The following is a 27,858-nucleotide window of genomic DNA, read 5'->3' as shown; positions in this document are numbered from 1 at the left end:
GAACCCTACGTGGTGATCGTTTGCGAACCATGTCAGACAACGCCCACCCCGGAGTCCGGAGCCTGCTGGCCAAGTTTGAGAACGGTGAGAGTCCCGTCGTTTCCCCAGAGTCGCGTGGGAGGTCTCCCGTCAGCTCCGCTACCCCGGGATCAACAAGACCGCTCTCCAGGGTCCGTGCTAGCTTCGTTACCGTCGACGGAGTCATTCAATCGAACCCCGGTTCGCCGTTGAGGAAGACAAGTGGGCGCAGTGATAGCCCTGGGATTTTTGGCCCGCAGATCAATGCGGACGAGGTTGAGGCACGTCGGCAGAATGTGATCTCTCCGACTCCCGCTGGAAATCTCGGCAAATCCCAGACCAGTGTCCTAGACCAAGCTGTCCTTGAACCCAAGCCGAAGGAATCTTCAGCAATGACCACCGAACAAAATGAGGGCAATGCAGAGACCACAGGTCGTGCAGACACCACTGTCCCGCCAAAAGAGCCGACACCTGTGAAGAAAGAGGAGACTGCGCCAAGCGCAACAAAGCCCATTGGCTCTGGAGCTCCTGCAGAGAAACCAGCTCACAAGACGGTCACCAAACGGCCCTCCAACATACATGCTACTAAGACCAATGCGACAAGCAAGCCGGCAACTATATCCTCCAAATCACCTACCAACAACGCGGCTGCTAAGCCTTCGGCCCGAGAGGTGGCCAAGGAGCGATCTGATGCTCTCGCTCGCAAGCCGAGTCGCGTCTCAATGAATCCCGCAGCGAGGACCGCTCACCGGACGACTCGTGGCGCAACTCCCTCTCAAGAAACTCAGAAGACCTCTCCCACGAACTCCCAGGGAGGCAAGCCTCGCACAAGATCCCCTACCCGATCTGTTCGACTACCCGCTTCAGCAACCGCACCGACTCAAGCATCCTCGGCCAGATTAGGGTCTCAAGTTCCATCGGCCCCGACTGCGCGAACTAGCACCACTGCTTCGACCTTGGCACGGAAGCCTTCCACACTTAAGAGCGCCGTGGGCGCAGGTCAGACGCGGACGACCAACGGCGTCACCGCAAGCGTGCGTCGCCAGTCTTCTCGTCCCTCTCTTCCAGCACAGTCAACCCAAGACCGGCCAAGCTCTCGCGTCAGCGACGCTGGCGCCAAGCCCGCCGACGGGTTCTTAGCTCGCATGATGCGACCTACCGAGAGCTCTAGGAGTAGGCTACATGACCGACCTGAGACCAAGGCTCCTGCTAAGAGCAACACCGTGACAGCTAAGGCGTCCGTGACGTCAATGGGAAGAGCCCCGGAGCGCAGCGCGCCCCAGGCCAAGACCAAGGCTGCTCCTCTGCAACCCCAAAAGGAGAAGTCTCAGGCTTCCAACAAGGATATCAAGCCCCACAAGGAAGATATCAAGCCTCTCCAAGCTGAGGAGTCCGAGAAGGAGAACATCGAGGAGTCTGTGCCGACAATCCCAGAAGAGCCAGTCGCGGAGGAACCCAAGGAGACTGTTGTTGAGCAACTGAAGCCCGAGGTCCCTGCTGCACCGTTCAAGGAAGAAATTGCCCCCAAACCAGTCGAGGCCGCAAAAACCGTAGCTGCTTTTGAGTCTACCCCTGAGTCTGTCGGCAAGTTGGCTGAGCCGGCTACTGAGGAGGCTGTCAGTGAGACTGCGGCTGAGACTGCCACTGAGGAAGCCCCCAGAGTTTCATCAAAGCCCGCTGTTAAGGCCGCTTCGGTTGAAACTACTACCGAGCCCAAGGACAAAGCTCCTGAGGAGACCCTTGTGGTCGCTGATGTAAAGAAGGTTGAGGACATCCCGACTGAGAATGTCTCGCAATCCGACGGCGTGACCGACTCTGAGGTCCAGATTGAGGAGCCCAAGGAAGAGACCAAGGTGGTCCTGGCCGAAAGTGCTGTCGAAAAGCTCCCTGCTGCGGAGCACGACATGCTCAAGTCTGTTCCGGTCGTTCCAGAAGTCTCCCAGTCTTTAAAGGACACGGCAAAGGCGCCTGAGGAAGTTATTCCCACGGTTGCGGAAGAGACTATTCTTCCGGAGGCTAGGGCCGATGAGGACGTTTTCGAGATCTCTAAGGATGCCACTGCCCCCGAGCCCTCTGTCCAGGCAAAGGAGCCAGCTACAAAGGAGACCAAGTCGGACACCGTTGACATCGACTTTGCCAGCCTGAACCTGAGCTAAGTTAGCCATGAACGGTCTTTGGCATGATTAAATTCTTATTCACACTTTTAATCTTCTTCTGTGCTTATACCCTTGGCTATTTCACTTCAGGGAGCTTCGCTCCACTACCTCTTGGCAAAACTTTGCGAGGTTTCTTTTAAGCATCTTTTCCATTCTCATGGAGGGGCTGGATATTATCCAAGCTTCTAGTCTGTCATCTCATTGTCTGTTGGTTGCATTTTTCAACTTCTTGATTTCTTGAGCATGGGTTTATTGAGCGATTCTCTGCATTCTTCAGGTTGAGCATATTACATTTTTTGTCATTTACTTTCAAGAGAAATTAGGTTGGAAGACAATAAGTTACTAGTTTCTCGAATTTGTGGATATTTCTTGTAGACTCAAGTTTGGGTAGACGTACGATACATGAGATGTAGAGAATGGTCTTGCTATCAATTGAAGCTGTCCAGCAGCTGAAATCGCTAAACGACAAACACGCATGGCAACAAAAAGCTATACTAAACCTGCAACCGAGATTCAACATCTCACGTCACAGCTTTTTCTCTAGCTTCTTCAAAAACCTGTTCATTCCACTTTCCAACTTTGCCGCATTATCCTCTAACTTTCTTGGTCGCTGCCCGGGAGCTTTCATAGCTCGTGCCGCATATTTCTGGCCATGCGAACCCGCTTCGGCCTCAGTTGGTCTGTACACCTGACTATGGATATCATATTCAGACGAACCAGGTGTATGACCCGTCACCGACTGGTTATACGAGTAATTCGAGTACCCGCCAATGGGGAGTTGCTGAGGAGGTGACTGCGGAGATCCGTACGCTTGCTGTGCAAATAGATGAGCATTTGGATCTTCGGGCGGCGAGCCGGGCCACGCTTGGCCAGTTCTATAGGCTTGATTGTAGGATGGAAGGCCGGGGCTTGGAAGGGTTTGTTGGAGGGGGAATGTGGCTGATCTTGGGAGGCCGGCGCTCGGTGGAGGGGAACTATAGCCTGTTGGAGCCATAGCTGATGCACCTGGGTATGGTGCTCCGGGCGTTGAGGTCGGTGGGGGCCCGAATGATGGTACCCCTCCGACTTTCTGTGAGGGTGTATAGGGGATGCCATGGTCTGCGGCGACGGCTGCCATTAAACCAGTGCCTTCGGTTCCATCTTCTGGTGGCGGGGTCTTCTCGCGGTGCTTGATTGGCTCTGGTGCTGCTGGGGCGGCAGGGTTGTATGGAAGAGGTGCAAAATTCTCTGGCTCTTTCTTGTTCTCGGGATTCTGTTCAATATTTGCTTGTTGGTCGGCCGGTGGGCCGCTAGGAGGAGGGGGTGGGAAGCTCATAGGCTGGTGGGTACCCTGCGAAGCTGGTGCTGATGTAGGCGCGGAATCAGATCGAGAGTTGCGAGTCTGTCCGTTCTGATATGCCGGATCTGAGACAGCTATGTTCTCAAGTTGCTGTACCACGGAACTCATCGGCTGTTCTGGCTGTGGGATAGTGTTGGTACGGTCCGACTTGACCTGCGAAGCTTCAAGTACATGACCGGCTGTATCTAAGAACTGATTGGCATCGTCCAATGTCCAGAAATAAATATCGAGTGTGTGAAGACGCAGGAGGCTATGCCGTTCGTTGCGGGGGTCTCCGCTTGGCAGTCGCCATTCGTACTGAGATGCATGCTGTGGTTGAGGGGCGTTGCTAACTCCATCAACAGTTAAGGTGCATAAGGTCGGGAAATGAGTCGAGTGTCGGATATGTACATTGTGCAAGGCGCCATGGAATGCATCTTGCTCTGGTGTTCCTGGGTTATTGGCGATTTCGACTCGCGCCTTGTTTTGAGAGGCATCCTGGTAGATATACAAGTAGGAACCTTTATCAAAGCGGTGATGGAGAGGCTTTAGAGTTGGCGCTGCGAAATAGTAATGAATGTCCGCAAAACTACGGCAGTTGCAGAATTAGACTCCATTTACTCGAAAAAGCGATAGTCTGTGGGGAACATGTTAGCATGACTTACACAGTCAAAAGACGCTCCTCGCCCGGTAGCGGAGGCATGGTTGTCCGTGAATATAGAAAGAAGGTACGAGGCAAAGGAAAAAGAGGGGGCTCACAATAGCTTTATAGCTGCATGGCGGGGTCTGATCACGGTAGCCTGTGAGACGAACCCTCGAGCCGCCGAACAGGCGCGTATAGTGTGATGTGACACAAGTAACGAGTACTTGGCTATCACACATGGCCGCTATTGTGGAGCCAAGTACAAGTGACTTTTCCTCTTTTGGCATTCTCTGTGTTATGCCCGGAATTACCTTTTCTCCGAAAATTTCTCCCCCGACTTTGGCCTCGCGATCACTAGCAGCCGTTCATCATCTATCTTTACGCGCAATTGAGCTATTGCTCTAACCCTCTAATCGAAGATCCACCTCGTGTGAGACTTCTCTTCATCCTCCGATAACCACCGGCCGCCTGCCGAGACCACGCACCTTTTCTCCTTCCTACGGTCCCCCGAAGGGCCAATCGTCGCAGCGGCCTAGCACCATGTCTCTCGTCAACCTCGCCTCGGTGTGCGCGCACCTGAACAATGCCACCAAGGCTCGTCTTGGCCTCACGTCTATCCCCAACACCAAGATGCACCTGGCTCTGTGCCAGGCTCTCCAGAACTCTGGCTACCTCTCCACCGTCGTCCGCGGAGGCCCGACTCCTCCGCCTGCGCACCCAATCCTCGGCTTCCCTACCGCTAATGATGTCGAGCCTATCACCCGTGAGAACATTGCGTCAAGGCGCCTCTGGTTGGGCTTGAAGTACTGGCAGAACGAGTCTGTCCTGGGAAAGGTTCAGCTGGTCAGCAAGCCGACACGACGAGTCCGGGTCACCGTTGAGGACTTGCGAAAGATTGTTCGTGGTGAAGAGTCCAATTATGTGGCCGGACTCCGCTCCCCTGGTGAGAGTCTCTACGTCTCTACAGATCGGGGAATCATGGAGGCTCGCGAGTGTGTGGAAAAGAAGATTGGTGGCCAGGCCTTGGTCCGTGTCAAATAAGCTTGGAGACATTGGGTCTTTTTGTTTTGCATTTACGCTGGAGTTTTGCAGGTTCGTCGCAGCGGGATCTCCTCTTGAGATTCGTTTGTTTCCTGCGACTGGGATCATTTGCCTCGGTCGAGGATCTGTATATTAGATGCTTGGGTGTATCTCATTTCCTGGTCGCTCATCCCAAGGCGACGTGTATAGATTACGACTTCAAAAATATGTTCAGATACTCCTATCGACCTGTCTTTTACTTTGTGTGGTATAGGTAGCACCGAGTCACGCGAATGGCCAATCCCTGGTTTGCCGCCCTTTGGGTCCCGCAAGGTTGGAATGAAACACGGCAGTGTTCACTGCCCATGAACAACATCAATCCCCGCGATGGCCGAGATCGTGGCGTCCAAGAAAGTCTTGATTTCCGGAGGCACCGGCTTTGTCGGCTCCGCTATAATACGCGCCCTAGCAGAGAAACATCCTAGTTGCGCTATCACCGTCATCGATCGCAGCCCTCCACGGCCCCAGCATGACTTGCCCAAACAAGTGGAATGCATGCAAGTTGATGTCACCAATGCGCGCGAAGTCGGCAAGGCATTCTTGACTGTCAATCCGGATGTGGCCATCCACACTGCGGGGATCGTACCATGTCTGGCCGATCGGTTCGGCCGAAGACTGGAGCGCACAGTGTGGAAGACCAATGTCGAAGGCACTCGAAATATGCTGAACGCTGCCGCAGAAAATGGGGCCGAGGCTTTCATCTTTACCAGTACTTGTTGCGTAACGACCGATGACCTACGTATATCCTATCCCAATATCAATGAGCGTTGGCCAACATCACCAGCGTCGCTCATTTATGGCGAGTCTAAGGTATTAATTCCATACTCTCCTATGGCCCCACCGTTTCTTTTCTGCGCTTGCAGGGATAAGGCAGGGGAATGCTGACTTGAAACGCAGGCCGCAGCGGAGGCGCTTGTCCTGGAGGCGTCCAGCGACGAGATGGCCACCTGTGCCCTTCGGCCATCAGTGCTCTTCGGACCGGGGGACTACCAGCTAGTACCAGCCATACATGCATGCATACGCAGGTATGAGACTCCGTTCATTATCGGAAATGGCTTCAATTTGTGGGATGTCACCCATGTGAGTAATATTGCAGACGCTCATGTCCTCGCTGTGGAGAACCTGGTAACTTCTCGCACGGCTGCAGGAGAAGCTTTTTTTATCCAAAACAACGAGCCCATAGCTTTTCGTGATTTCTGCCTCGCAATATGGGCTCACTTCGGTCATATTCCGCCCTTCGAGATCCGGATCCCGGAGGGGCTGGCCTATTTTGCGGGGTTGGCCTGTGAGATAACAAGCTGGGTGACCGGGTCTACTACCACCTTAAGCCGAGGCAGTGTTCGGGATGCGTGTGCTGTCAGATATGCGAGCGGAGATAAAGCCAAGGCAATCCTAGGGTACGAAGCTCGCATCGGTATCGAGGAGGGCCTTCGGCAGAGCTGCGAGGTATGCAGATATTACACCCGCTGACTTCAGTACTCCAATAGACAGCTCACATGAAATGCACAGGAATATGCCCGTCGTATCGGCGTAGAATTGCCGGACCGAGGGCGATGAGTGGCGGATCACCAGATTGTCATCGAGATAAACTTTGCGATTACCAGCAATGGCTGAGCAATGATACCATGCCAAAACACCCAATCCTTTAGGTGCTGTTTCGACCGGAGCAGCGCCTCTCACACTCTACAATCTATCTAATTATTTGCCACCTGCTCCCAACTTCGATACATGGCTGGACGCAGGGCCTGCGGAGAATGTAAGACATTGGGCCGTCCATTGGGCTGCAAGTCTATCCCAGATTGGATCTCCAGCCAGCTTCCCACTGTGTAGCATGGATACTGGTCGATCGCGGTCGAGATATAGAGATGGTCCATGCGTTGATTGGGCCACAACGGCTCTGCATGCCCAATCGCGCGCCAGGGTGAAGGAGTCCAAGGCCGCGTCTGAAGACTAATTATCACGGGATTCCGTGCTTCGCCTCCACCGTTAGGCGCAACTTTCCAGCTCTCATTGTGTGCAGATCTCTCCTGGCACATTCACGTCACCAGCCAACTAGAAGACCGAGCTGGCTCCCGTTCATGCCCTTCTACCCAACTGGTGCCTAAATTCATTTACCTACATCGTGATTGTCGCACCAGGATTCAGTGGCGTCACTTACTAGTGGTCCTTGCCCTTTCTTGGTCCGTGAAGATCCAACCACGGGATCGTAAACCCACCCCGGTTCTCGATCGAGGTGGATACACTGACCCCCCCCTAACATCCTAGAGCCGCTCCGGCGGTGTCCTAGCCACGTCAAATCAGTGCTTCATAGCGGAGCAGACTCGAGCTCGATCGTTCAAGATCTCCTCATCATTGCCTTCTTCCTGTCGCACAGGAGAGCCGGGGTGCCTCCTTGTTTGTATGGTGCAATTGGCTCATACCTAAGGGCAACGCCCAGTCCCACCCACTGCATCATTTGCCCATAACATCTCCACTTCTGGCTTAAAAGCTTCTAGCGCGGCTCTCCATCCACTTATGGAATTGGATTAGCCCTGATAGTTCCAGAAACGGGCGTCAGGCACAATCCTAGGCATCCTCAACCCGGGCTTTCCTGGTCATAAATATTACCTTAGCCTTGACTATCCAGCGCTTCTTAACGGCCGTGGATTCGCCCAACGACGCTCTTGAACATATTTCTTTTTCACCCCTATTCATAAGTTGACTTTCTTCTTCCTTGCTTTTGTCTTCATTGTGGACTGCCGCTAGTTTATATCTTGTCTTCATGGTACCTCCTCCTTTGACGGTCCCAGCGAGTTTCCAGCCACTCTCTGCGACACCATACAGTTTCGGACCCCGAGCAGGCTCTGTCAGCACCAAATTGGATATATTACCTCGCCCTAGGTCAGCACCAACATGCACCGCCTCCTTTCCAATCATTTCCAACGCAAGGTCTTTCTCATTGGTCCTCTCGGCTCACACCTCCCAATAGCACAATGGCCCAACACACTATGTACGCAACACCGGGAAACACTCCCATAATCCACCGGCAAAGGTACTTCCATACCATGTATATTGGCTTTTTCTCCCCATCTTCCCAATTCCGACGAAATGCGGTCCTCCATTACTCTTGCTAAGCAGCCAAAGGGCACCGTCAGCGCCTCGGGCATACGGCCTCAATGACAATCGCCAACTTGTACTGGGCTCAATAGATTTTGAACCCCGACACCACTACCACGGACTTCCATCTCCTCTGGACAACCATGGACCTATGATGAATCCGCCTCTGGGGCGGTTATCCTACCCCCCAGCTGGCCAGCCAATGCTCCACGTGCCCGTGTACCCGGAATGGAACCGCCCCCAGATGCCCAGGGAGCCAATACGACATGATGTTAGGCCATTTACTTCCTCGGAAAGCCCGGAATACATCGTGGAAAGAAACAGCCTGCGAGCTGCCGATGCAACCCGCGGAAATCCGCAATACGTTTCCCAGAGACGGACTTCCAACCGGGATGAATTTGATGGCCCTCATCAGATTCTGGATCCACCTGCCTCACGGAGCCTCTCATCTCGAGAGGAGGAGCTGCCCCAGCTCCCTACTAATCTCGATGCCTCAGAGCAAGACAGAATTCTACACCAAGTCAACGACCGCCTCTCCCAGTGTGGCTATGATTTCTTTGCCAGATACCAATTCCCCATCCCCTTGGAACAGGACAAGAGGCCAGTTCAGGTCCCCTCGGACCGCGAGTGGAACGAGTGGGTGCACCTCTTAAAGAGACTAGCAACTCGCCGCCGCATCCCCCGCCACGCACTGCACAACGGCCAAATCAAGCAACTGATCACTGTCCTGGAAAACTCCCTGGAAATGCGTCACGCTGCCAAGCATAGCTCCCGGCCTGTCAAGGATGATCGTAATGTGCTCCAGCTCATTTCCGCAGGAACGCAAGTCGCGAAGATCCTCAAGGACTCCGATGCAATGCAATTCTTCGACCGTCTTTATGTTGACACCGAGAAAATGATCAATGAACGACGCCGCCGCGTCAGATTCGCAAATACTTGAACCCTACCCGAATTATATGGCCATTCCCCAGTCAAGAAGGCCGATTGATAAACTTTACTTCCGTGGATAATGACCCCCTGGTCCTTCCCGTTTTCTCCTTACTTTTCCGTGCCGCGTTTATGGACCCCATGAGACTTTGTTTTGCCACTTGGGAGACCGCGATGGAATAAATGCACACCCCTCCCCCTGATCTTATGACCGACGGACCTTTGAACGCTAGCCCAGGACTCGCCAGTAGCTCTCTGGATGCCCGTGTTGATGGACTCGAGCCACGATGGGCTTTTTGCTAGATGGACTACTACTACTATGATGATGGAAGTACTGCGCAAGCTACGTTCTTTGCGCGCTTTTCTCCTTTATTCTGGGGTGGCGGCGTTTGAGATCTCTCTGTTATGTGTCTGCCGGCGAAGACAAAAACACAGATAACTACCTAGCCGAGATGGATACCTGATGCCGCGTTTTTTCTTTCCGTATTTTTGATATTGGAGTTCTGCTTTGCTTTCATGTTGTGTTTTTTTGCTTTCCAAGTCTGTTTCTGATTGATTTGGTGGCTGTCTCCTATGAAAAACCTTTTGTTGCTTACTCGCTCTTGATTTCATGTATCAACGTGACAGATGAATGGCTGGGATAATGTTTTATCAAAGATGTATGGAATAGTGCCAGCCTTCAACGTCCAGGGTGGCCAACGAATTGCACTGATTGTTCTGACTGTTTCTGACTGTTTCTGACTGATCATTTTGGCTTCTGCAGAGCGTTTTTCGGACGAACGAATTAGGTTGACGGGTACGATTTATTTGAAGGATAACGGGCGCACCCCTGTCATGTTTGCCCAACCGAGTAGTAGCCACCCAATTTCGCACAGATGGATGAGTGAAAGCTTCATATCTTTCCCCGGGCGGAGGGGCTGAAGGTGGAAATACAAATCACTTTCCCCCTAATATACGCGCCGATATCAGCCTAATAACCTTGTCGTTACGAGTTTGAGATCCACTCAGGTCTTTCAAGTTCTATTAGGAATTCTCGGTAAGGTATATTTGATGGGCTGGGCCTACTAGATATGGCTTGCAAAGAGCTCAACAGGGCGTAAAATATTTGTTTCACTAGTGGACGCCAACTATGCTGATTTAGTAACATTCTTTATTCATATTAACTCCAGAGATGAAGAGCACTACGGCAATCTGTTCTGCTCGACTCATTCGAAGATTGCAGCAAGGTCTCGATCTGCGTATCCTAGCATTACATCATGGGCGACCATGATTTGTGCTTAAAAAATTATACAAACAAAATTTTGGGATAGATGTATCAATGCTCAGTATGCTTGAAGTCAGTATGCAAAATGACACAGATGCCATTTACATTTTGGTCCTCGAGCTCTCTCAGCCATTCTTTGTAGACGTCCAGAAGACCATGTTTGTAATAAACAGGAAACTCTTAACTAAATGCAAAGGTCTTTCATGATGACTGGAGGTCATATACAAAATCCAGAAATGGCTTTCTCCACAGGGCTCCTGCGCACATTACGTGAGGAGCGAGGTGATTTGACCAACCTTGTCAGTGCTGCGATTCTCGGGTATCTTGTGCGTACACAAGCGAATCTCGAGCTTGTTAGCTTACCGCCCTCCTCTCAACTCATTGGCGGCTTGATGGAAGCTTTATATGAAGACCGCGGTGTCTCGGTCCCGAAGCACTTTTACTACCCTCTCTATTCCTAGCTTGAAAGCCTCTCTAATGAATGACATCAAGGGTAAACAAACGATCTTTTCTTTAATGTCTTGACCGTTTGGAACATTCTAGTCTTTTCTCCAATATATCCAACGAAGGTCTATGCATTTCTTCGTAATTACTTTCCAAGGTTTGTTTGGCACTTAGCCGCCTAACACGAGGTCATATAAAAATGCCTCTGACCTTTCCCCCCCCTCCACTAAGCACACCCATAGTCTGTAAGGCAGTCGGAATGGTAAGCCCAGCTTTTAGTGCATTCGTCGCTCTCTCTTGATCAATTGACATCAAATTGCGAGAGACTTGAATTAAGACTTTACCCCTACTATCGGAGCCGGCCTTGATTTCCCAGTTGGCTCGGCTGTTACACTTTCGTTAAGCATAGGCATGGAGTATTGCTGCGATGTTTGGTCTCGGAAGCTGTCCTTATTGGCGTCAAATTCTTAAGTCCTTATAAACTAAGTAGGCACTTAGTTCTTGCTTGCAAGTTTGAAAAAAAAATCTTCAGATGACAACACCTCTTGAATGATGCCTCTGCTCTCTCTCTACCACACTTTGAAACATGAAAAAAATGTATTTGACAAGAGTGGGATTCGAACCCACGCCCCGTAAACGAGATATGGAAACTTGGATCAGGTGAGCCTGAACCATACGCCTTGGACCAACTCGGCCATCTTGCCTGTTCACGTGATTGAATCGCCAGCTAACTTTACTCGTTCCGAGACTAGATCCACCACACCACAAAAAAATGTTGACTCCCTAGATCCACTTGGAGAGGATGATGTAGGCAAAAAAAGTGACCAGACTGGGGCTCGATCCCAGGACCTTATCGGTGTTAACGATACGTGATAACCAACTACACCATCCGGCCAATTGATTGGTAAGAGGTTGAGCATATAGATTTAGAAAGCTATGAAGAAAAATGGCCTTATAATAGCTCTTTTTTTTTTGTTTGGATGAAAGATTAATGTTTCTATTACTTCACGGATTTATTCACTTTCAGAGATATCAAATTCAGGGGGCAAAGGCTAGACAGAAAATGGGGTAGCTATGACACATAGGATCATGCTCACTTTTGAGGCATTGAACGGTCTTTCTTACAATTTCCAGATGGCATGTTTTGTATTTTAACATTGTCTGTTGATCCAACTAGCATATTGGACGATCGTTGAAGTAACTGATTTAACGCAATGGCACCGAAAACAACGAGGAATGTCAGACTGACAACCTACCCGCACTCATGCCACTCCTTGCCAACTATGGAACTAGAGGCGGGAAACTTCCGGAAAACCCGAATTTCAGGTTGAATATCCATCTTCCTACATAAACTCTACCTTAGTATACCAAATCGTCACTACTGAAGTTTTTCATCAACTATAAATCGAGGTTTTAAATAAATATTTCATCGGCGATGCCGAGCACCGAAAATTTCACCGGCTTCGGCAACACCCGCCAGTAGTTAAAGTCAACCCGGCACGCCGCAGGCGGTCAAAAAGTTTCCCGGGATCCACTCAGAACCCCGGGGCACTTTCAAATTTTTTCTTGGCTTGGTTGGGGTACAATTGCAGACATTTCTGAAATTGCTTTCTTTATCATCCGTGCGAAGTCAATGCTGGCATAGTCGCGTCAATTTGTTTTTTCTCTCTGGGCTACTGTTGGCCAAAACTTTCGACCTGGTGAAGAAGCGGAACGAAAGTTGCCTATTATGAGTGACGAGGAGTCATATGCAGTTGATGCCAAAGGGCCCATTGACGGGCCCCTCAAGGATGGTGAAAAGCCATTTGCTGCAAAGGATCTGGAACCTTTTGGCAATGAGGAGAGCGCTGAAATCAAGTATCGGACTATGAAGTGGTGGTAAGTGACTCTTTTCCCACACAAAGAAGTTTATCATTGGAAGATCAAGAACGCTAATGATAATTAACCAGGCACTGTGGAATGCGTGAGTATCTAATTGCGAATACCACGCACCCTTAAAGCGAATTCTAACAATATCTCAAGTGATGATCGCCGAGAATGTCTCTGTGGGAATTCTTTCTCTTCCCTCCGCTGTGGCCACCCTTGGAATGGCTCCGTATGTATCTCTTTATCAAATTTGTCTAGATCCAAATTTGTGCTAACGTCTTTATGCAGTGCTGCAATCATGATTTTGTTCATCTCTGCTCTTTCATGGTACACGGGTTATGAGATTGGCCAGTTCAAGCTTCGTCACCCAGAAATTCACAGCATGGGAGACGCTGGTGAGCTCCTGATGGGCCGTGTCGGCCGTGAAATACTCGGAATTGGCCAACTCTTGCTATTGATTTTTCTCATGGCCAGCAACATCCTGACTTTCAACATCCTTATGAACGTTTTGACTGATCACGGCACCTGCACACTGGTCTTTGGTGTTGTTGGTCTGGTCATCTGCTTCCTTGGTGCATTGCCTCGTACCATGGAAAAAGTCTATTGGATGTCTTGCATTTGTGAGTGTAGCCCAGTCGGTGCGTTTACAGCAGTGTGACTGACTTATTTCAAGCGTTTTTGAGTGTTTTCGTTGCCGTTATGGTGACTATGGTCACTGCTGGAGTCGAGAGCAAGGGCCATGTCGTCAACCATGCCACCACTGATGTTAGCTTCCGCGACGGTTTCCTCGCGGTGACTAACATCATTTTCGCCTACCGCAAGTTGAAACACTAAACCGTAATTCATACCATGTTCTAATGAGATTTGCAGTTGCTCACATTGCTTACTTTGGTTTTATGTCTGAGATGGAGGACCCCCGGACCTTCAACAAGTCGCTGGCTATGCTTCAAATTATCGACACGGTCCTTTACCTGATCAGTGCTCTGATCATCTACCACTACGTTGGACCCGATGTTGAGTCTCCTGCCATTTTGTCTCTGAGCCCTTTGATGAGCAAGATCGCCTGGGGCTTAGCCATTCCGACTGTGAGTCTACACTTCTCGTTTCACCTGTGTTATGGATCATATGCTAATCTAATCAAGGTCATTCTCTCCGGTGTGGTCTTGGGTCACGTTGCGTGCAAGTACATTTACGTTCGCCTTTTCCGCGGCTCCGACAAGATGCACAGCCGAAGCTTCGTTTCCGTTGGATCCTGGGTCGCCATTTGTATCGGCGTGTGGGTCATCTCATGGGTTGTCGCGGAATCGATTCCCGTGTTCAATGACCTGCTCAGTCTCATTGTAAGTCGTGGGATTCGTTAGATCTATCTAAGGATATTCGCTAATGCTAAAATTCGTTATAGAGTGCGCTGTTTGGAAGTTGGTTCAGCTGTATGTCATATTCCTCCCTTACATAGTTGAAGTTGCATTTTTGCTAACATGAAGCAGTTGGCCTCCCTGCCATTTTCTGGTTCTACATGAACCGGGGTCAATTTTTCAAGAACTGGAAGAAGACTTGTTTGACTATCATCAATATTCTGATCTTGGCAATTGCCTTCGCTATGGTGAGTCCCTATATCCTACCTGTCTTACCTGTGTTGACATGACTGACTTTCTTCAGTGTGGACTCGGTCTTTACGTCTCCGCTGTCGCGATCCACAATGACTCTAGCTCCAGCAGTTGGTCTTGCGCCAACGATGTATAATTATCAGTGGAAAGCTGCAACTTGAAGGGCGCTTCCTTCCTACTAAAAGATCTCGACACTATGGATTTGATACCGAGGTCAACCGACTTTCTGGGACAGATTTGACTTGTACATAGAGCATGACCTTGTACATATACCACGACAATTGGGCGGGGTTGCCCGAGTGGGGTACACCAACTTCCAAGGTTACATGATGGCCAGGTCTGATAACTGGCGCTGAGCGCTGCCGTTGATGAGACATTGAATTTAGATTGTGATTTACTTGACCTCGGTAGGCTTCCGTTTTTTGTCATAGACACGGGTTAATATCATATACCTTAATTTCCACAATATTCTCCCTCCCAGTAATTTGATAAGAAAATCAAGCCAAAGAAAGGTATGAAGATGACGCCTCAGCTCATCGATTTTACTGGTGTGTGTATTCATAGGCGATAGATAACCGCCAATCAAGAACCCGAGCTGACCCATCAACGACCCACCAAAAAAACTTTGCGAGCTTCTCAAAGAGAACGAGAAAAGCAAAAATATTGACCAGACTGGGGCTCGATCCCAGGACCTTATCGGTGTTAACGATACGTGATAACCAACTACACCATCCGGCCGATGATATATTATAGTATTGTAAATATAACAATATGAAGGAGCATGCAAAAATTGCAGCTGCCTTAATGGGCGAAAGCCAAGAGTTTTCATTATCTTCCAAATTAACGTCTTTCAATGCCTTTAAAAGTTGGTTTGATGAAAGGAAAGGCCCATCCTCGTGCTCTTTGCATTTGTACGTCCAACACTCTTCAAACAAGATAAGTGATTAGGTACTTTGCCAAATGCCCAAACTGTGATTCCGATATATATTTTGAACTTACTCTGAATCTGAAGATGCTTTGCGCTTGGCTAAATTCCATTAACTTGGAAAATCAATATCATCTGTCCAAGTATAAATACAGACGACGTTGATTAAATTTCCAGGTCACGCATTACCGATAATGGAGACCGGAAGAATGTTGGAAGGTAGTCAACGCGGAGTATTGGCTTGATCGCATATACCATTCCGGGAAGATAGGACGAGACAACGAGCTATAGAGCAGCATCCATTTGAGCCACGGAGACTCATTGAAGTAAAATCTAGCTGTAACTTTCATCCCGATACAGGCTATTGGATATCGTTAAAGCCAATAAGGTCCTGAGGTCAAGCCATTGCACAACCTAGCCAATGATGGATATCGCAAAAGTACGAACCGTTGGTTGTCGCAGGATCCCGAGGTCCTTTCCAACATATCGTACCCCGCCGCAGACGCGCGTGCGATCCGAGCCCTTCCAAGTTTGCTCAAGTATTGCCTACATCCAGATAAACAGAGCCCACCAGATGGTAAAGTTATCGCGACCATGTAAATTTGAAATCATCAGATTTGCAACGTCCAGCATGAGAAGGGTTTCACCACTCCTAACGGTCAAAAGGGACGAATAAAATCGCCGGGCTCCGGTCGGTGTGACAGGGTGCATAAATTCCGCGGAGAGAAGGGCCGTGGCCATAGCAGCTTGTACTAATAGCATTACCCCTACATCGGCTACGGATTCGGTATCCGATGCCTACCCTATAAGAGACCAAAATACTGGCTGTTTGTGATCAACCAATAATATTCAATGACGGCGGTTGTGGAACCGGTATTTGTCTGTTTCAGATGCATATGCGGCCCTAAAGCGCCAATCATGTAACAATTTGCCTAGCGACCACCCAAGAAGACAAACAAAGGAGACAAAGAAACTTAGGCGGCCCACAACTGTACTTGAACCCCAGGTGGATCTCCTTCCCGAAGGGTCACTTCGGCACTTTAAATACCAGTCCCAGCCACTCTTGCATCTCAAAACCCTCCGAGGACAGTAATTGTCTCTTGAATGTTGCCTTGCAAATAATAATGGTGCCAAACGACCAAATCGCCGTGGTACGTGGCCATGGCCCCCCTGGAAACTCACATGGTCTCATGACTCCTTTCTTTACCAGGACCCGGTTCTTTATGATCTGGGAAACGAGTATAGCGTCGATGACTGGCAGTCGTATGTTTCATCACGGCAGAAATCCATCTGATTGACCATCTAACTTACAGAGCAGAGAAACCACCTCGATCGCGTCCTCGGTGTATCGAGGCTTCATGGAAAATGGCCGAAGGTTCGAGGTGAAATAGCCATGGCTCACTTGAACACCTCGGATAACAAGACCACCAGATACGCAAACTTAAGGCAATCCACATATGCGTACGTTCTTAGAAAGAGTAACTTAGACTACAACTGACTTTTTGCAGTGTCGCCGTCGACGACAAGCAGTTCGAGGCATATGAATGCATGTGCGTCCATTCATCCGCAAGACTCGTCGAAAATTACTGTTGACAGCCCCAGTCATGTCGTGGCTCTTTTATCAGAAGCGAAATCAGATAATCCGTATTTCCAATCTCCGATCGGAGATTCCCCAAAGGTACCCATTTCATACTTTGACCCACACTAAGATGCTTAATTCACCTTCTCGGACAGCACATTCTAGACCTTGGAACCGGCAAGGGTACATGGGCTATGTAAGCTGTTTTGCCAAGAGAAGTTGGAGCTTGAACTAATGTCCCTAGTGAGGTTGCTGATCTTTTACCCAACAGTAAGTTCTTTCACACACCAACATGAATGGCTGAACTGATGCAACTAGCCACCGTCCGTGGCGTGGACCTTTTTCCACCACCAGTGAGCTGGATGCCACCAAACTGCGTTCTGGAAGTAGACGATGTATTGCAGGAATGGACTTGGCGCGACCCGTTTGACCTCGTCCACCTGCGCATATTGGATTCAGCTTTCACCACCGAAGAATCAGATCGCGTTTATAAGCAATGTTATGAGTATGCACTCAAAATCCTAATTCCAAGAGAAGAAAAGCTTACAAACCCGCAGAAATATTCGACCGGGTGGCTGGATCGAGCATCTCGGTCCCAGCATGTACGTGGAATGTGACGACGGCAGCGTGCCTCCAGACAACATCTTGTTTGGATTTGGCGATTTGATAAGTCGCGCCGCTAATAAAATGGGCCGACCTATCAACATCTATCAGACATTTCACGGGTCCATCGAAAAGGCTGGTTTCGTGGATATCCAGGAGAAGGTCTATAAGTGGCCGATCGGGCCCTGGCCGAGAGACAAGTTGTTGAAAGAAGTCGGGGCTCTTAATTTCCATCATTGGTCAAACGGTTTGGAAGGCTATATAATGTTCGTGCTGACCAAGTTTGGTGAGCCGGAGCCCTGGTTGAAGGATGAGGTCCTTGTCTATGCAGCCAAAATCCGTTCAGAGTTGACCAACCCACGACATCACGTTTATCACAGAGCGTAAGACATTGCCCGTGGCAATCCGGAAAAGAGCTAACTAATTGTCATCTTAAGAACGAGGACATGGGCAAGAAAGCCGTTTACTTAGGAAAGCGATAGTGTCGAGATCAAGTCAGAGCAGGAATAGGATCTCAAAGGTGGTCAAAAGGCTGAAGGTAATCAAGTCCGAACCTTTCATCTGCGTTACACTGTGATTTTAGCTAAAAAAGGGGCTAGACTTGCAAACAAAAGATTTCCAGGCTTCGGCGGATCCATCAACGGTGGAGAAGACCTCTTATCTGTCCATTATGGAAATTGGCTTCTGTTTCGAAGCGTACCATGGATTTGAGATCGACAGATTACTTCACATCAGGGGCAACATCGACGATCGGACCGCGGCTTAACAGTGAAGAGCCAACACACAAAAGTCGCCGAGCAACCAGGTCTCGGACAAACGAGTTGCGCCGCCGTTAGCAAAAAAAACTTGGTCCTGGTGGGACCTGATACCAATTATGGCTTGATCGCTATGAATAAAGCGGCACGGATGGCTCGGCAATTGAGTTTTGTGGATCAACGGGAAAATTTCAGTAAAGATTATCCGATTATTCTCAACCGACTTCTAGAATTCTCTGCAATAACCTTAGTGACGTGGTGATCCACAATAGACGTGGTGATCCACAATAGACGTGGTGATCCACCATAATCTTCATGGAGAAATCTGTTTTGGGAATCTGCCCCGGCCGTTCAATGGAACAACAGGGCAGCTCAGGGACAGATCACTGAGTAATTCAGGAGTGCCGAGGCCCAGAAGTTTGCTTAAAAGACAGAGTGGGTTCGCAGTTCTTCACAGCTTCGTTCCCTATAAAACATCCGTTTAAATCATATTTTGATCATTTTCCGATTATACTACCATAATGAGCGTCACATTCGAAGTTTTCCGTGGATCTCAGGAGGGAAAGATCGTCGCGGATAAGACTACTCGCGCTCTTGAGCATAATGAAGTCTACATCGAGACCACTCACTCCGGCCTCTGCGGTACCGATGAGCACTTCTTGAAGTCTGGAATGGTTCTGGGCCACGAAGGTGTTGGTGTTATTCGTCAGATCGGCCGTGATGTCACCAATGTCAAGGTCGGCCAGCGCGTTGGATTTGGGTTCACTCACTATGTTTGCGGAACCTGTGAAAAGTGCTTGACTGGTATGTTACAAACCGATTTTCGATGACACAAACGAGAGGCTGATCCAGATTTGTAGGATGGGACCAATACTGCGAGAACAAGAAAGAATATGGTAGCCACGATCACGATTTGGGATCTTTCAGCGAAGGTGTCGTCTGGGATGCCGGTTGCGTTGTCCCTATCCCCGATGGATATGACTCTGCCGATGCTGCGCCGTTGATGTGCGCTGGTGGAACCGTGTGGACTATCCTGTCTGAATATGGTGTTCGCTCGACCGACCGCGTGGGTATCATGGGTATCGGTGGTCTCGGCCATCTGGCTATCAAGCTGGCAGCTGCCATGGGATGCCATGTGGTTGTCTTCTCCAGCTCCGAGGCCAAGCGCGAGGAGGCCTTCAGCTTCGGTGCTTCCGAGTACCATGTTTTCAAGACTGGACAGGAGTTGACTGACTTCAAGCCGGTCAACCACCTCTTGCTCTGTGGTAGCGCCAATGTCGACTATCCTTCGTAAGTTTCTGTGGCACTTTGTTCAAAACTGAGCGTTACTAACATCAATTTCCAGCCTGCTTCCCTTGATGGATATCCATGGAGCGATCTACCCTTTGACTGTCGACTTTGCGTCTTCGCCAGTTCCGATGCTGGCGATGAACACGAAGGGTGCGCGGATCCAGGGTTCCCTTGTCGCATCTCGCCGCAGCCTCCAGTCTCTGGTACAGTTCGCTGCTGCGAAGAAGATTGTTCCTACGACCATGAAGTTCTCCTTGAATTGCGAGGGAATTGAAGAAGCGATGCAGACTCTTCGTGGTGGCAAGATGCGGTATCGTGGTGTTCTGGTGCGCCAGTAAGATCAGCATAAATGGCGTTGGTTGGAATGCATTTTGAGACTTGAACAAAGATTGTATTATAGACTGCATAATTGTGTAAAACAAACGAATGTACAAACAGTCAAAGGTGCCAGATAATTTGAGAGTCGAGTGGATCGTGAGGGATGATTGAGACTAACTTTTCTTCCTTCCTCCACAACTCTTCTGATTCTCCCCTCCACCTCTTCCTGAAAAAGAACAAATTGTTCTCATCTTCCATTTACTTTCCAATCTTTAGACCCTGATCACGACTGATTCATTTAGTCGCTGACCCCAAACCCCATCCATCTTCACAACGTCTCCAAAGTGGGTCACTTTACCTATCACAAAAGCTACACCACTGGCTTGCTTCAATAATTCCAGAAAAGACCATACAGCCTTGTCGGTTGCCGACATGGAACTCAATAGCTGCGACTGGTCGGAATTGCGGAGATGAAGTAGTGGACTAGGCTGCGGATATCCCAGAGTTTGGTGGAATTGTTTTGAACATGACAGCAGTCTTTATAGAGAGGCCCCAGGATTCCTCTGCGTGGTCCAACTCTGTTCATCAGATGTTAAAGGCTCGCGGTCTCGAGAAACCGACATTCCAAGACCCCAAGATATGACCCCAAAGCCTCGCGATGGCTGAAACTCTCGCAACACATTCAGCAGTAGCTATCAGATAATATGTCAGAAGTCATTTTCTGAAACATCAGGCCTCAGGGAATGTGCATTGAGCTTGCCGACGAATTCATGGACCAAGAGAAACGTATGCTCCAGGACCACGGTTCGTTGTGAGACGAGTCTCTAGGTGTAAGTGGGTAAGCGAGGTAGAAGCCTTCACGTGCGTGTACAATATGGTAGATTGTAAGGTAAACTGAACGCTGGCCTTTCCAGGACGAGCGGGGATTATTTCAATACAGACTACCCCTGCTGAAGGCTGTAAGAACTACGTCCTGTGCGGTTCGTGCATACAGGTCACTGCACCCTCGCGCGGTTCCTGAGGTATTCAGTGATGCCTCAGGCCACATTCGGTATCGGTTAGGCAGTAGTCCTGACAATATCCCCATCCTTAGAAACCACGTCCCAAGGGTCTTGCGTAGAATGGGTCTTCTCAGTGGCCTTTTGGTCCATTGAAACCTTACAAGGCAACAACCTCCGGCGTAGGGAGGAAAATCCTTGCATAGGGGAAAGGTATCCAATTCTAACTGGCTAGCCGGGACATAGCACTTAGCCGTACCAATTCACACTTGTAGTTCTCTTCAGTGTACATCAGTACATACGACCATAGGGTGTGGAGAACAGGGCTTCCCGTCCGCTCAGCCGTACTTAAGCCACACGCCGGCAGGTTAGTAGTTGGGTGGGTGACCACCAGCGAATCCCTGCTGTTGTATGTTTTTTTTTTTTTTTGATTGGATTCTTGGAATAAAGAAATTGCCGCCCGAGACTTCCGGGCGGTAGTGACGGCTTGCGGACAGCATGTGATTGGTGCGACGAGAAAGGGGTTCCTCAATAAGCTTTATGGGGTGTCCGGGTAAGGCTGAGCCGTCGGATGCAATGCTTGCTTAGTATCAAGTAGAATTTCAGCAAGTGAAACTTTCCACATGGTACTTTCCTTTGGAGATGTCGATACAAAAGGCCCTTCTTCTTATTTTCCAAACCTTCTTCTTCTTTCTCCCCAACTGATACGCCTGAATTAATACGCCTGCATTACCGTGAGTCTTTGCCCTTCCCTAGCCCCTTCTGCTTCAGCGGCTACCTAAGGAATGATACTTCGTATTCACTTTGCATTCACTTCGCGCTACGAGTATTCACTTCATATTCATTCACTTTATATCGAGCTAGGGTATCTCGTTCCCACTCCTGCTCGAGGGAGATCGTCCCTGATCTTCGTGTTCTTAATACAGTGCTAACTATCGCCGCCGCTGTCAAAATGCCGCATTTCCGCTTCCCCTCGTCGTCCGACGACGAAAAATTCCACCAAGAGACGGCTCGTCAGCGCCATAAGCGTACCCAGCAGGCTCAGCTCAGCTCAATACCTCTCGTCAGGTCCGTGGTACTCTGCAAGAGTCCTCACCTAGAGACAATAGTCGACAATCCCGTGGCCCTGAACAACAGGCCCAGTCCCTGCTTCGCCTCGTTCTTTGGCTACCGGGGCTCGTGGTGGGCAGCATAAAGGCGATGAGAGTTCTCCGACTGCCCCTTATCAAAGTTCTTTGAGAATCGATATCGTTGCCTGACGAGGAGCGAAGCCGATATTTCACCGTAACTGGCCATCTGTAAATTTCCGAACAAGTTTAACACCGACAAAACTCAGGAGATGGTGGGTTTCGCAGTATCAGAGATGAAAGGGCACCAGCCAGCAGCAATCCCTGGCGTGATTCCAGTCTTTAAAAAATATAAATGACCTGTCTTGATATCAGAGTGAAACTCAATAACGACTCGGGAGAATGGGGTCTCACTTCTTCGAACGGGATCTTTTCTAATCAAAATAGAACCCCCGACACCATCAATTGTCTTTATAAGAAGAGCTGCTCCGTGAAAGACAAGAGCTTTTGTGGCAGTAATTTGACTTCAGCCAGTGATTCGATACTATCCGTCTGGACTGCTCAAATAAATCTCTATCCCTACAGTGTTGTGTGAAGAGTTGTTTGCTTTCGAGAGCAGTCTTGTCTGTTGCTCTCAAACTTGATGATGTTCGGGTTAAGTTTAGCCCTCTCATGGTTAACTTCAAAGGTGTATCTTGATTTCTTTTACGATTTCAATGCATGTAATCCACTCTTGCTAAGATTGCAAACCTTCCAGGTGAGGTTGAAGGCCCAGATTTCAAGTTTTGTGAATAGCTACAATATTCAACCCGGAATAAAATTAAGGGTTAATTTGCTTTTTCAGGAAGAAAAGAGTAGCACCAAGTGCAATATAGTTTGTGAATATTCGAACGTAATATATACTTGAAAACGCAGGAGCCGTCTTAGAAAACTCGAGTGCCGCGGCACCACACCATGCGTATATTGCGAGTCGCTTTAATATCCACGAGAGGATCAGATCTTAGAAGCACGGCATTAGCCAATCTCCCCATTTGGATTATACCACTGTCAAAGTCAAAGTAATGTGCCGGCTCAACGGTGGCAGAACGCAGTGCCTCAAGGGGGCTCAGCCCAGCACCAACTAGCAATTCCAGCTCCCTATGGATACTCTCACCATGAGTCACACGCGCCATTGGACTATCATTTGAATCTGTTCCAGCAAATATTGGGATCCCAGCTGCAAACTGACGCTCAACTGAGAGACGGGCGTTTGAATAGTCCACGTTCGGTCGGATCTTGATATTGCATAAAGCCTCTTCCATGGTGAGTGTTGGAATGGACACAATACGCGCAGCTGCCATGACTGCAACAGTCTCCGGATCCAAGACCTCGTCCATTGGGGCATGTGTGATGATGTCCGGTCGGGCCTGCAGTGCCATATTGAAGGCAACACTTGTCGACGCGTGAATGATGCTCCGTTTGCTGCGTTTGCGCGCAGCTGCAACGAGTGCATTGACTGTGTCTTGATTTGGACCAGGGAAATCGGCAACGATCTTGATCAAGTCAACTCCTTCCGATACGCGGTTCTCGACGAATTGCTCTGCTTGGTGCGCTCCGGCGAGAAGTGCACTCGGAGGTAGACCTGGGAATGTGCTGTGGACACTCCCAGGTGCAGTTGCAACTATCCCCGCGCACCGAAGGGCAGGGACCCCGGCCTTAGTCGAGTGCTCGCGAAGGCTTTGCATTAGGTCAACCGGCCAACAGCCACAGTCGACGGCGGCTGTCACACCCCATTCGGCGAACGACTCAAGAGTTTTTGTATCGCGGATATGCACGTGGGAGTCAATCAGACCGGGGATTAAAAATCCGCCTTGGCCGTCGATTATCTCAGCCCCTGTGGTGTCATTAGGAGAGCCGAACCTGTCCCCGTCAATCACCACGGTGCTTGAGGAATGGAAAGAGAAGCCGTCGAACAAGTGGACATTTTTTATCGCGACCTTGGATACGGCCATATTATGCGGTTCTAATAGCAAGATACAAGAAGGTCTGGTTCTTCAAGTGGTGACGTATGAAGAACGTTTTGGCGGCAAAGAAGAAGAGATGCCCCGTTTTATGATATTTGTTGCGGGGCTTATGCTCATTTCGAGTTGATTCCGCATTTCTACCTTTGCTAGATTACATCGTTACGATCGTTGGAATCGACGGTGTTCGGAATCCCGGGTGTCCGAGGACCCCCGCATTTATAGACATTCAACTTTCATGACGCAGGCCGCAGCTTGAACTGAGGCGAGACATGTCCTGTAACAATACCCACAGTGTTCTTGATCTCATGGGTGTGGAACTGAGCAAGAGACTGTCTCATTCGTGGCTCTCCGATCCCGAGCTGCTCCAAGATCTCCGCCACCGCCAAATACAGAATGTCGATATTTCCATCCTCAACCTTCACAGCAATACCAAGCGCGCCATTTGATCCAAGCTTCTTGGTCTGTTCTGATTCTTTAACTCCAATACCATAGCAGCCATCGGCGCCAAGCTTGCCAATGAGAAGTCCTTCAAACGCTGTCATCAGGATTGTGCAAAATCTCTCGTCACCAGCGACCAGCTCTGGATAACGAGACATGGCGTTGAAGATTCGGCTCAATGAGCGTGTCGTTGAGTCTTTGGAATCAGTACTGTCCCCGCTTGCCCCGGCAGCAAAAACAGCGTACATGCAAGCCAGACGATGCAATGGAAACGCTGGCGTAGGAAGATTGCACCCATCAAGTCCCCACATCGATTCGCCCTCACCAAGGCGGCATACCTGATCCACGGCCTCTCTTACTTTACATTGCATCAAATTCGTGGGCAAATGATAAGTCTGCACATCAGCACCGAGAGCCTTCGTTCCAGCAATCATGCCAGCATGCTTGCCGGAACAATTACTGCAGATCGCACTCGGGGTGAAATCCGCTTTGATCCAAGCGCGGTTCACTTCTCTAGAGACAGGAGCATGTCCTCCACACCGGAGATCTTCCTCATGAGCGCCAACTTTATCGAGAATGTTTCGCGCCCGCAAAATATGTCGCTCTTCACTGCTGTGAGATGCACAGATCAAGGCGAGGTCTGCATCGTCGAGATTGAATTTCTCTAGTGCGCCTGTTTCAATAATAGCCAATGCTTGTGCAGGCTTGGTGGCAGATCGGGCTAGTGTGACTCGCGATGGGTCACCGACGCTGTATAAGAGACGACCATTGCCATCGACGATGGCGGCGTGCAAGGCGTGTCGATTCTCAATGACACCCGCTCGGTCTGTGACTACGTAGTCGGTGGAGATGACGGTTCGCATTCCAGGATTCTTATGAATCGAAAGTTATTGCAGTATGGGTATTAGAACTCCTAGATGCTTATAGATGAAAAAGTTCTAATTTTTCACACGTTGTTCTGTTGTGTGGTGATTACGATCGGCAGGTTCCGACGGCTGAAAGATTTCGACTTCGACTCAGGTTTCTCTATGAAATTCTATTTCTTAGCAACTACCTAAGTTTTAGGACGTAAATAGCTTAGGCTAGACTAAAGACGAGGCTGACAAATAGCAATAATAAGAAGCGTATGAGTCATTTCCAGTCATTCTTGGTGCAGGAGCCTTCGGTGTTCGATCCGACTATCGTTGGGCTGGACCTTTGCCGAGTACGCTCAGGCCGCTCGGCTGCCAATGTAAGATGATGCCTCAGAGGGAACTTTTGATAGGCTCTTTGAATCTGTCGATTCTCTCTTTGCTGATCTGGAAGCATTCGGGAAGACCGGTATCCTGCCAAGTTTGCCCTAATATGAGCTTAACCAATCCAGGGGCACACCTGAAGATGCCCGCCATTCCTGTGAAGAAGATAAAGATCAGCCCTGCGATGACGAGCACAAATGTACAAGGAAACTTACCATGACCATTGAAGGCGGCACAAATCCATTGGCCCTCAAGGGCCTCAAGGGGACCGACTAAAGGTACACTGTCGGGGGTCATCCCAATGATTCCGGTCCAGGCATGATCTAAACCTTCACCATGTCGCAGCGGAACCTCTGCTGCCTCTCGAGATAGAGAGTTAAACTCTCTTGTAGCAGTTCCTGCGATCAAATTGCTGTAGGAGGTATCGTCAAAGGTATTCATGAATCCAGACGGTGCCTCGGGGTTTTCAGAAAGACTCCTGATCCCCGTCCCGCCGAATATAATGGTGCCATTGAGCAAAGGATTCACAGAGAAGAAGCTCCCCACATCGTACCGAAGAGCCATTGTGCTCTTCAATCTATGCTCCCCAGAAAGCGAATACCGCGGAATGAACGCGTGAGACTGGGCGCGATTTGCTGTGATGAACTGGCTTAATTCTGGTATCAGATAGGCCGCATAGGCATTAGTACAGTGAATGACGGTCTCAGCAGCGACGACTCCACGGGGAGTATGGATGTCCCAACGAAATTGGTCTTCAGAGCTCTGATGTTTGACAACTTTCGTTACAGGACAATGTGTCCATAGCTTGACTCCTTTTTTAATGGCGTCGTTCAAAATCCACTGAACTAATTTCCCAGAATGATTTGATGCAGCGGTCCACTCATAGGCGCATAAAGCTCCTGGAACCTTAGTTCTCGCTTTTGCTTCCTCACCTTCGTAGAACCTGACGGGGTCCACATCACCACCAGCGCGTTTATATGCTTCGAAGGCGTCGGCTGCTTCTTTAGCAAATTTGTCGGAGAAGCAAACTTCGAAGGTCGTCGTCAGGTTGAAGTCGCAGTCGATATTGTGAGTTTTCACAAAGTCTTGGATATCCTCCATCACCCTTTTCTCGTTCTCCAGGATCTTCCGAGCTTGTTCAGGTCCGTGGTATGAAGCATATCCAGAGAAACCACGGAAAGCATCTAGAACAGCGTTAGCCAAGACCATTTTAGAACTAAGGGAAAAAGGAACTCTTACCAGGTCGAATATGGCCGGCATTTCTGCCACTAGCGCCCGACACAGCTTCTCGAGCTTCAATGATCAAAATCTCATCGCCCTCGATGCCGCTCTCAACAAGCTTCCAGGCAGTTAAAACGCCTGAAATGCCGGAACCGATAATGAGATATCTTGCAGAAGCCGGAACATCGGCAAAATGATTTGCATGAAGGTGTGGGAATGACCGTGTCGTGCGATGCCAAATGGAAAGCGTGGAAGAATCATATGGAAGCGATGGCTTCATAGTGCTGTATGTATGGAGTTTGAAAAATAACTAGCCGTATGAGTAACAGAGGCGACTTCGACACAAAGTTTCAAGATATCCGGGAAGAGGCTGTTGCGAACGTGTCAGTCAAGCAATGTGTTTATCAACGCGACCTCAGATCCGTGCCTCCACTTCGGAAGTCGAGAGACTCGAGTTGTCCTTATCAGGCGGCATTTGCCGCCCTTAGCCCAGAGTGGGTTCCTCCACTCGTGGGGGCGGATTTTCTCCGGTAGAAGCGGGGTGAATCACCGAGGATATCTCTAGCTCCTGTCTGGTTGGAGAGGAATCACTGTAAAACAAACTATCCCAGACACTTGCTAGTTTGCGTTTGGGCTCACATTTACCTTCTCTCTCTAATGCTTTGCAAGTTTATCTGGGTTTATTGGTGTTGTGCTTCCAGAAGAAGTTCAAGTACTGAGGATACGAAACGTCCACATCGCACATCTCGCCGTACTTGGAGGCCTTGTTGACCCTGGCAGAGTGTCCAGCCAGAGGGTGCAAATGGCCGGACCCGTTCTGGCAAGAGTTCCACGGCACGACCGCCTCGTTCATCACCGCATACGAAAAGACCGGCCTCGGTAGCAATAGTGGTATCGTAGGTCATGCTCCAAGGTAAAGTGACCGCCCATGGGGACAATGTCGGTAACGAAAACATGCGTCTGAAGTAATTCAAATAGCCTGCAAGGAAATCGGCCTCCTTTTATGT

The 27,858-nt window shown here is 49.5% G+C and overlaps 14 protein-coding genes across 14 annotated transcripts; 9 read left to right on the top strand and 5 right to left on the bottom strand.

Annotated features, from left to right (window-relative positions):
- Positions 1-29: 29 nt before the first annotated feature.
- Positions 30-2,174, top strand: N7443_010031 (uncharacterized protein; the record flags this gene model as incomplete). The annotated part of the gene is made up of 1 exon (XM_056890087.1): positions 30-2,174. The coding sequence occupies one exon, from the start codon at positions 30-32 to the stop codon at positions 2,172-2,174; it is 2,145 nt and encodes a 714-aa protein (XP_056736578.1).
- Positions 2,175-2,700: 526 nt separating this feature from the next.
- N7443_010030 (uncharacterized protein) lies at positions 2,701-4,195 on the bottom strand (the record flags this gene model as incomplete). Its single annotated transcript, XM_056890086.1, has 2 exons — positions 2,701-4,081; positions 4,158-4,195. 2 exons carry the CDS (start codon positions 4,193-4,195, stop codon positions 2,701-2,703), a joined length of 1,419 nt encoding a protein of 472 aa, XP_056736577.1.
- Positions 4,196-4,675: 480 nt separating this feature from the next.
- N7443_010029 (mitochondrial 37S ribosomal protein uS8m) lies at positions 4,676-5,176 on the top strand (the record flags this gene model as incomplete). Its single annotated transcript, XM_056890085.1, has 1 exon — positions 4,676-5,176. One exon carries the CDS (start codon positions 4,676-4,678, stop codon positions 5,174-5,176), a length of 501 nt encoding a protein of 166 aa, XP_056736576.1.
- Positions 5,177-5,542: 366 nt separating this feature from the next.
- Positions 5,543-6,772, top strand: N7443_010028 (uncharacterized protein; the record flags this gene model as incomplete). Its single annotated transcript, XM_056890084.1, has 3 exons — positions 5,543-6,025; positions 6,113-6,661; positions 6,725-6,772. 3 exons carry the CDS (start codon positions 5,543-5,545, stop codon positions 6,770-6,772), a joined length of 1,080 nt encoding a protein of 359 aa, XP_056736575.1.
- Positions 6,773-8,187: 1,415 nt separating this feature from the next.
- On the top strand, positions 8,188-9,251 carry N7443_010027 (uncharacterized protein; the record flags this gene model as incomplete). Its single annotated transcript, XM_056890083.1, has 2 exons — positions 8,188-8,246; positions 8,339-9,251. The coding sequence occupies 2 exons, from the start codon at positions 8,188-8,190 to the stop codon at positions 9,249-9,251; spliced, it is 972 nt and encodes a 323-aa protein (XP_056736574.1).
- A 1,487-nt stretch (positions 9,252-10,738) lies between these two features.
- On the top strand, positions 10,739-10,963 carry N7443_010026 (uncharacterized protein; the record flags this gene model as incomplete). Its single annotated transcript, XM_056890082.1, has 1 exon — positions 10,739-10,963. One exon carries the CDS (start codon positions 10,739-10,741, stop codon positions 10,961-10,963), a length of 225 nt encoding a protein of 74 aa, XP_056736573.1.
- Positions 10,964-12,675: 1,712 nt separating this feature from the next.
- Positions 12,676-14,555, top strand: N7443_010025 (uncharacterized protein; the record flags this gene model as incomplete). Its single annotated transcript, XM_056890081.1, has 10 exons — positions 12,676-12,824; positions 12,896-12,909; positions 12,969-13,041; positions 13,101-13,432; positions 13,486-13,633; positions 13,675-13,897; positions 13,955-14,152; positions 14,215-14,242; positions 14,300-14,415; positions 14,472-14,555. 10 exons carry the CDS (start codon positions 12,676-12,678, stop codon positions 14,553-14,555), a joined length of 1,365 nt encoding a protein of 454 aa, XP_056736572.1.
- A 1,913-nt stretch (positions 14,556-16,468) lies between these two features.
- N7443_010024 (uncharacterized protein) lies at positions 16,469-17,913 on the top strand (the record flags this gene model as incomplete). The annotated part of the gene is made up of 9 exons (XM_056890080.1): positions 16,469-16,495; positions 16,555-16,607; positions 16,665-16,805; positions 16,853-16,894; positions 16,947-17,022; positions 17,079-17,119; positions 17,168-17,193; positions 17,242-17,428; positions 17,481-17,913. 9 exons carry the CDS (start codon positions 16,469-16,471, stop codon positions 17,911-17,913), a joined length of 1,026 nt encoding a protein of 341 aa, XP_056736571.1.
- Positions 17,914-18,802: 889 nt separating this feature from the next.
- Positions 18,803-19,909, top strand: N7443_010023 (NAD(P)-dependent alcohol dehydrogenase; the record flags this gene model as incomplete). The annotated part of the gene is made up of 3 exons (XM_056890079.1): positions 18,803-19,085; positions 19,142-19,571; positions 19,627-19,909. The coding sequence occupies 3 exons, from the start codon at positions 18,803-18,805 to the stop codon at positions 19,907-19,909; spliced, it is 996 nt and encodes a 331-aa protein (XP_056736570.1).
- Positions 19,910-21,839: 1,930 nt separating this feature from the next.
- On the top strand, positions 21,840-22,082 carry N7443_010022 (uncharacterized protein; the record flags this gene model as incomplete). Its single annotated transcript, XM_056890078.1, has 1 exon — positions 21,840-22,082. The coding sequence occupies one exon, from the start codon at positions 21,840-21,842 to the stop codon at positions 22,080-22,082; it is 243 nt and encodes an 80-aa protein (XP_056736569.1).
- A 795-nt stretch (positions 22,083-22,877) lies between these two features.
- Positions 22,878-23,945, bottom strand: N7443_010021 (amidohydrolase family protein; the record flags this gene model as incomplete). The annotated part of the gene is made up of 1 exon (XM_056890077.1): positions 22,878-23,945. One exon carries the CDS (start codon positions 23,943-23,945, stop codon positions 22,878-22,880), a length of 1,068 nt encoding a protein of 355 aa, XP_056736568.1.
- A 245-nt stretch (positions 23,946-24,190) lies between these two features.
- On the bottom strand, positions 24,191-25,258 carry N7443_010020 (asparaginase; the record flags this gene model as incomplete). The annotated part of the gene is made up of 1 exon (XM_056890076.1): positions 24,191-25,258. The coding sequence occupies one exon, from the start codon at positions 25,256-25,258 to the stop codon at positions 24,191-24,193; it is 1,068 nt and encodes a 355-aa protein (XP_056736567.1).
- Positions 25,259-25,639: 381 nt separating this feature from the next.
- On the bottom strand, positions 25,640-27,131 carry N7443_010019 (NAD(P)/FAD-dependent oxidoreductase; the record flags this gene model as incomplete). The annotated part of the gene is made up of 2 exons (XM_056890075.1): positions 25,640-26,814; positions 26,870-27,131. 2 exons carry the CDS (start codon positions 27,129-27,131, stop codon positions 25,640-25,642), a joined length of 1,437 nt encoding a protein of 478 aa, XP_056736566.1.
- Positions 27,132-27,531: 400 nt separating this feature from the next.
- N7443_010018 (uncharacterized protein) lies at positions 27,532-27,756 on the bottom strand (the record flags this gene model as incomplete). The annotated part of the gene is made up of 1 exon (XM_056890074.1): positions 27,532-27,756. One exon carries the CDS (start codon positions 27,754-27,756, stop codon positions 27,532-27,534), a length of 225 nt encoding a protein of 74 aa, XP_056736565.1.
- Positions 27,757-27,858: the final 102 nt, after the last annotated feature.

Source organism: Penicillium atrosanguineum, assembly GCF_028827265.1.
Source record: "Penicillium atrosanguineum strain IBT 20685 chromosome Unknown utg000008l_segment0_segment0, whole genome shotgun sequence".
NCBI lineage: Eukaryota > Fungi > Ascomycota > Eurotiomycetes > Eurotiales > Aspergillaceae > Penicillium > Penicillium atrosanguineum.
This window is presented reverse-complemented; position numbering and strand designations above follow the sequence as displayed.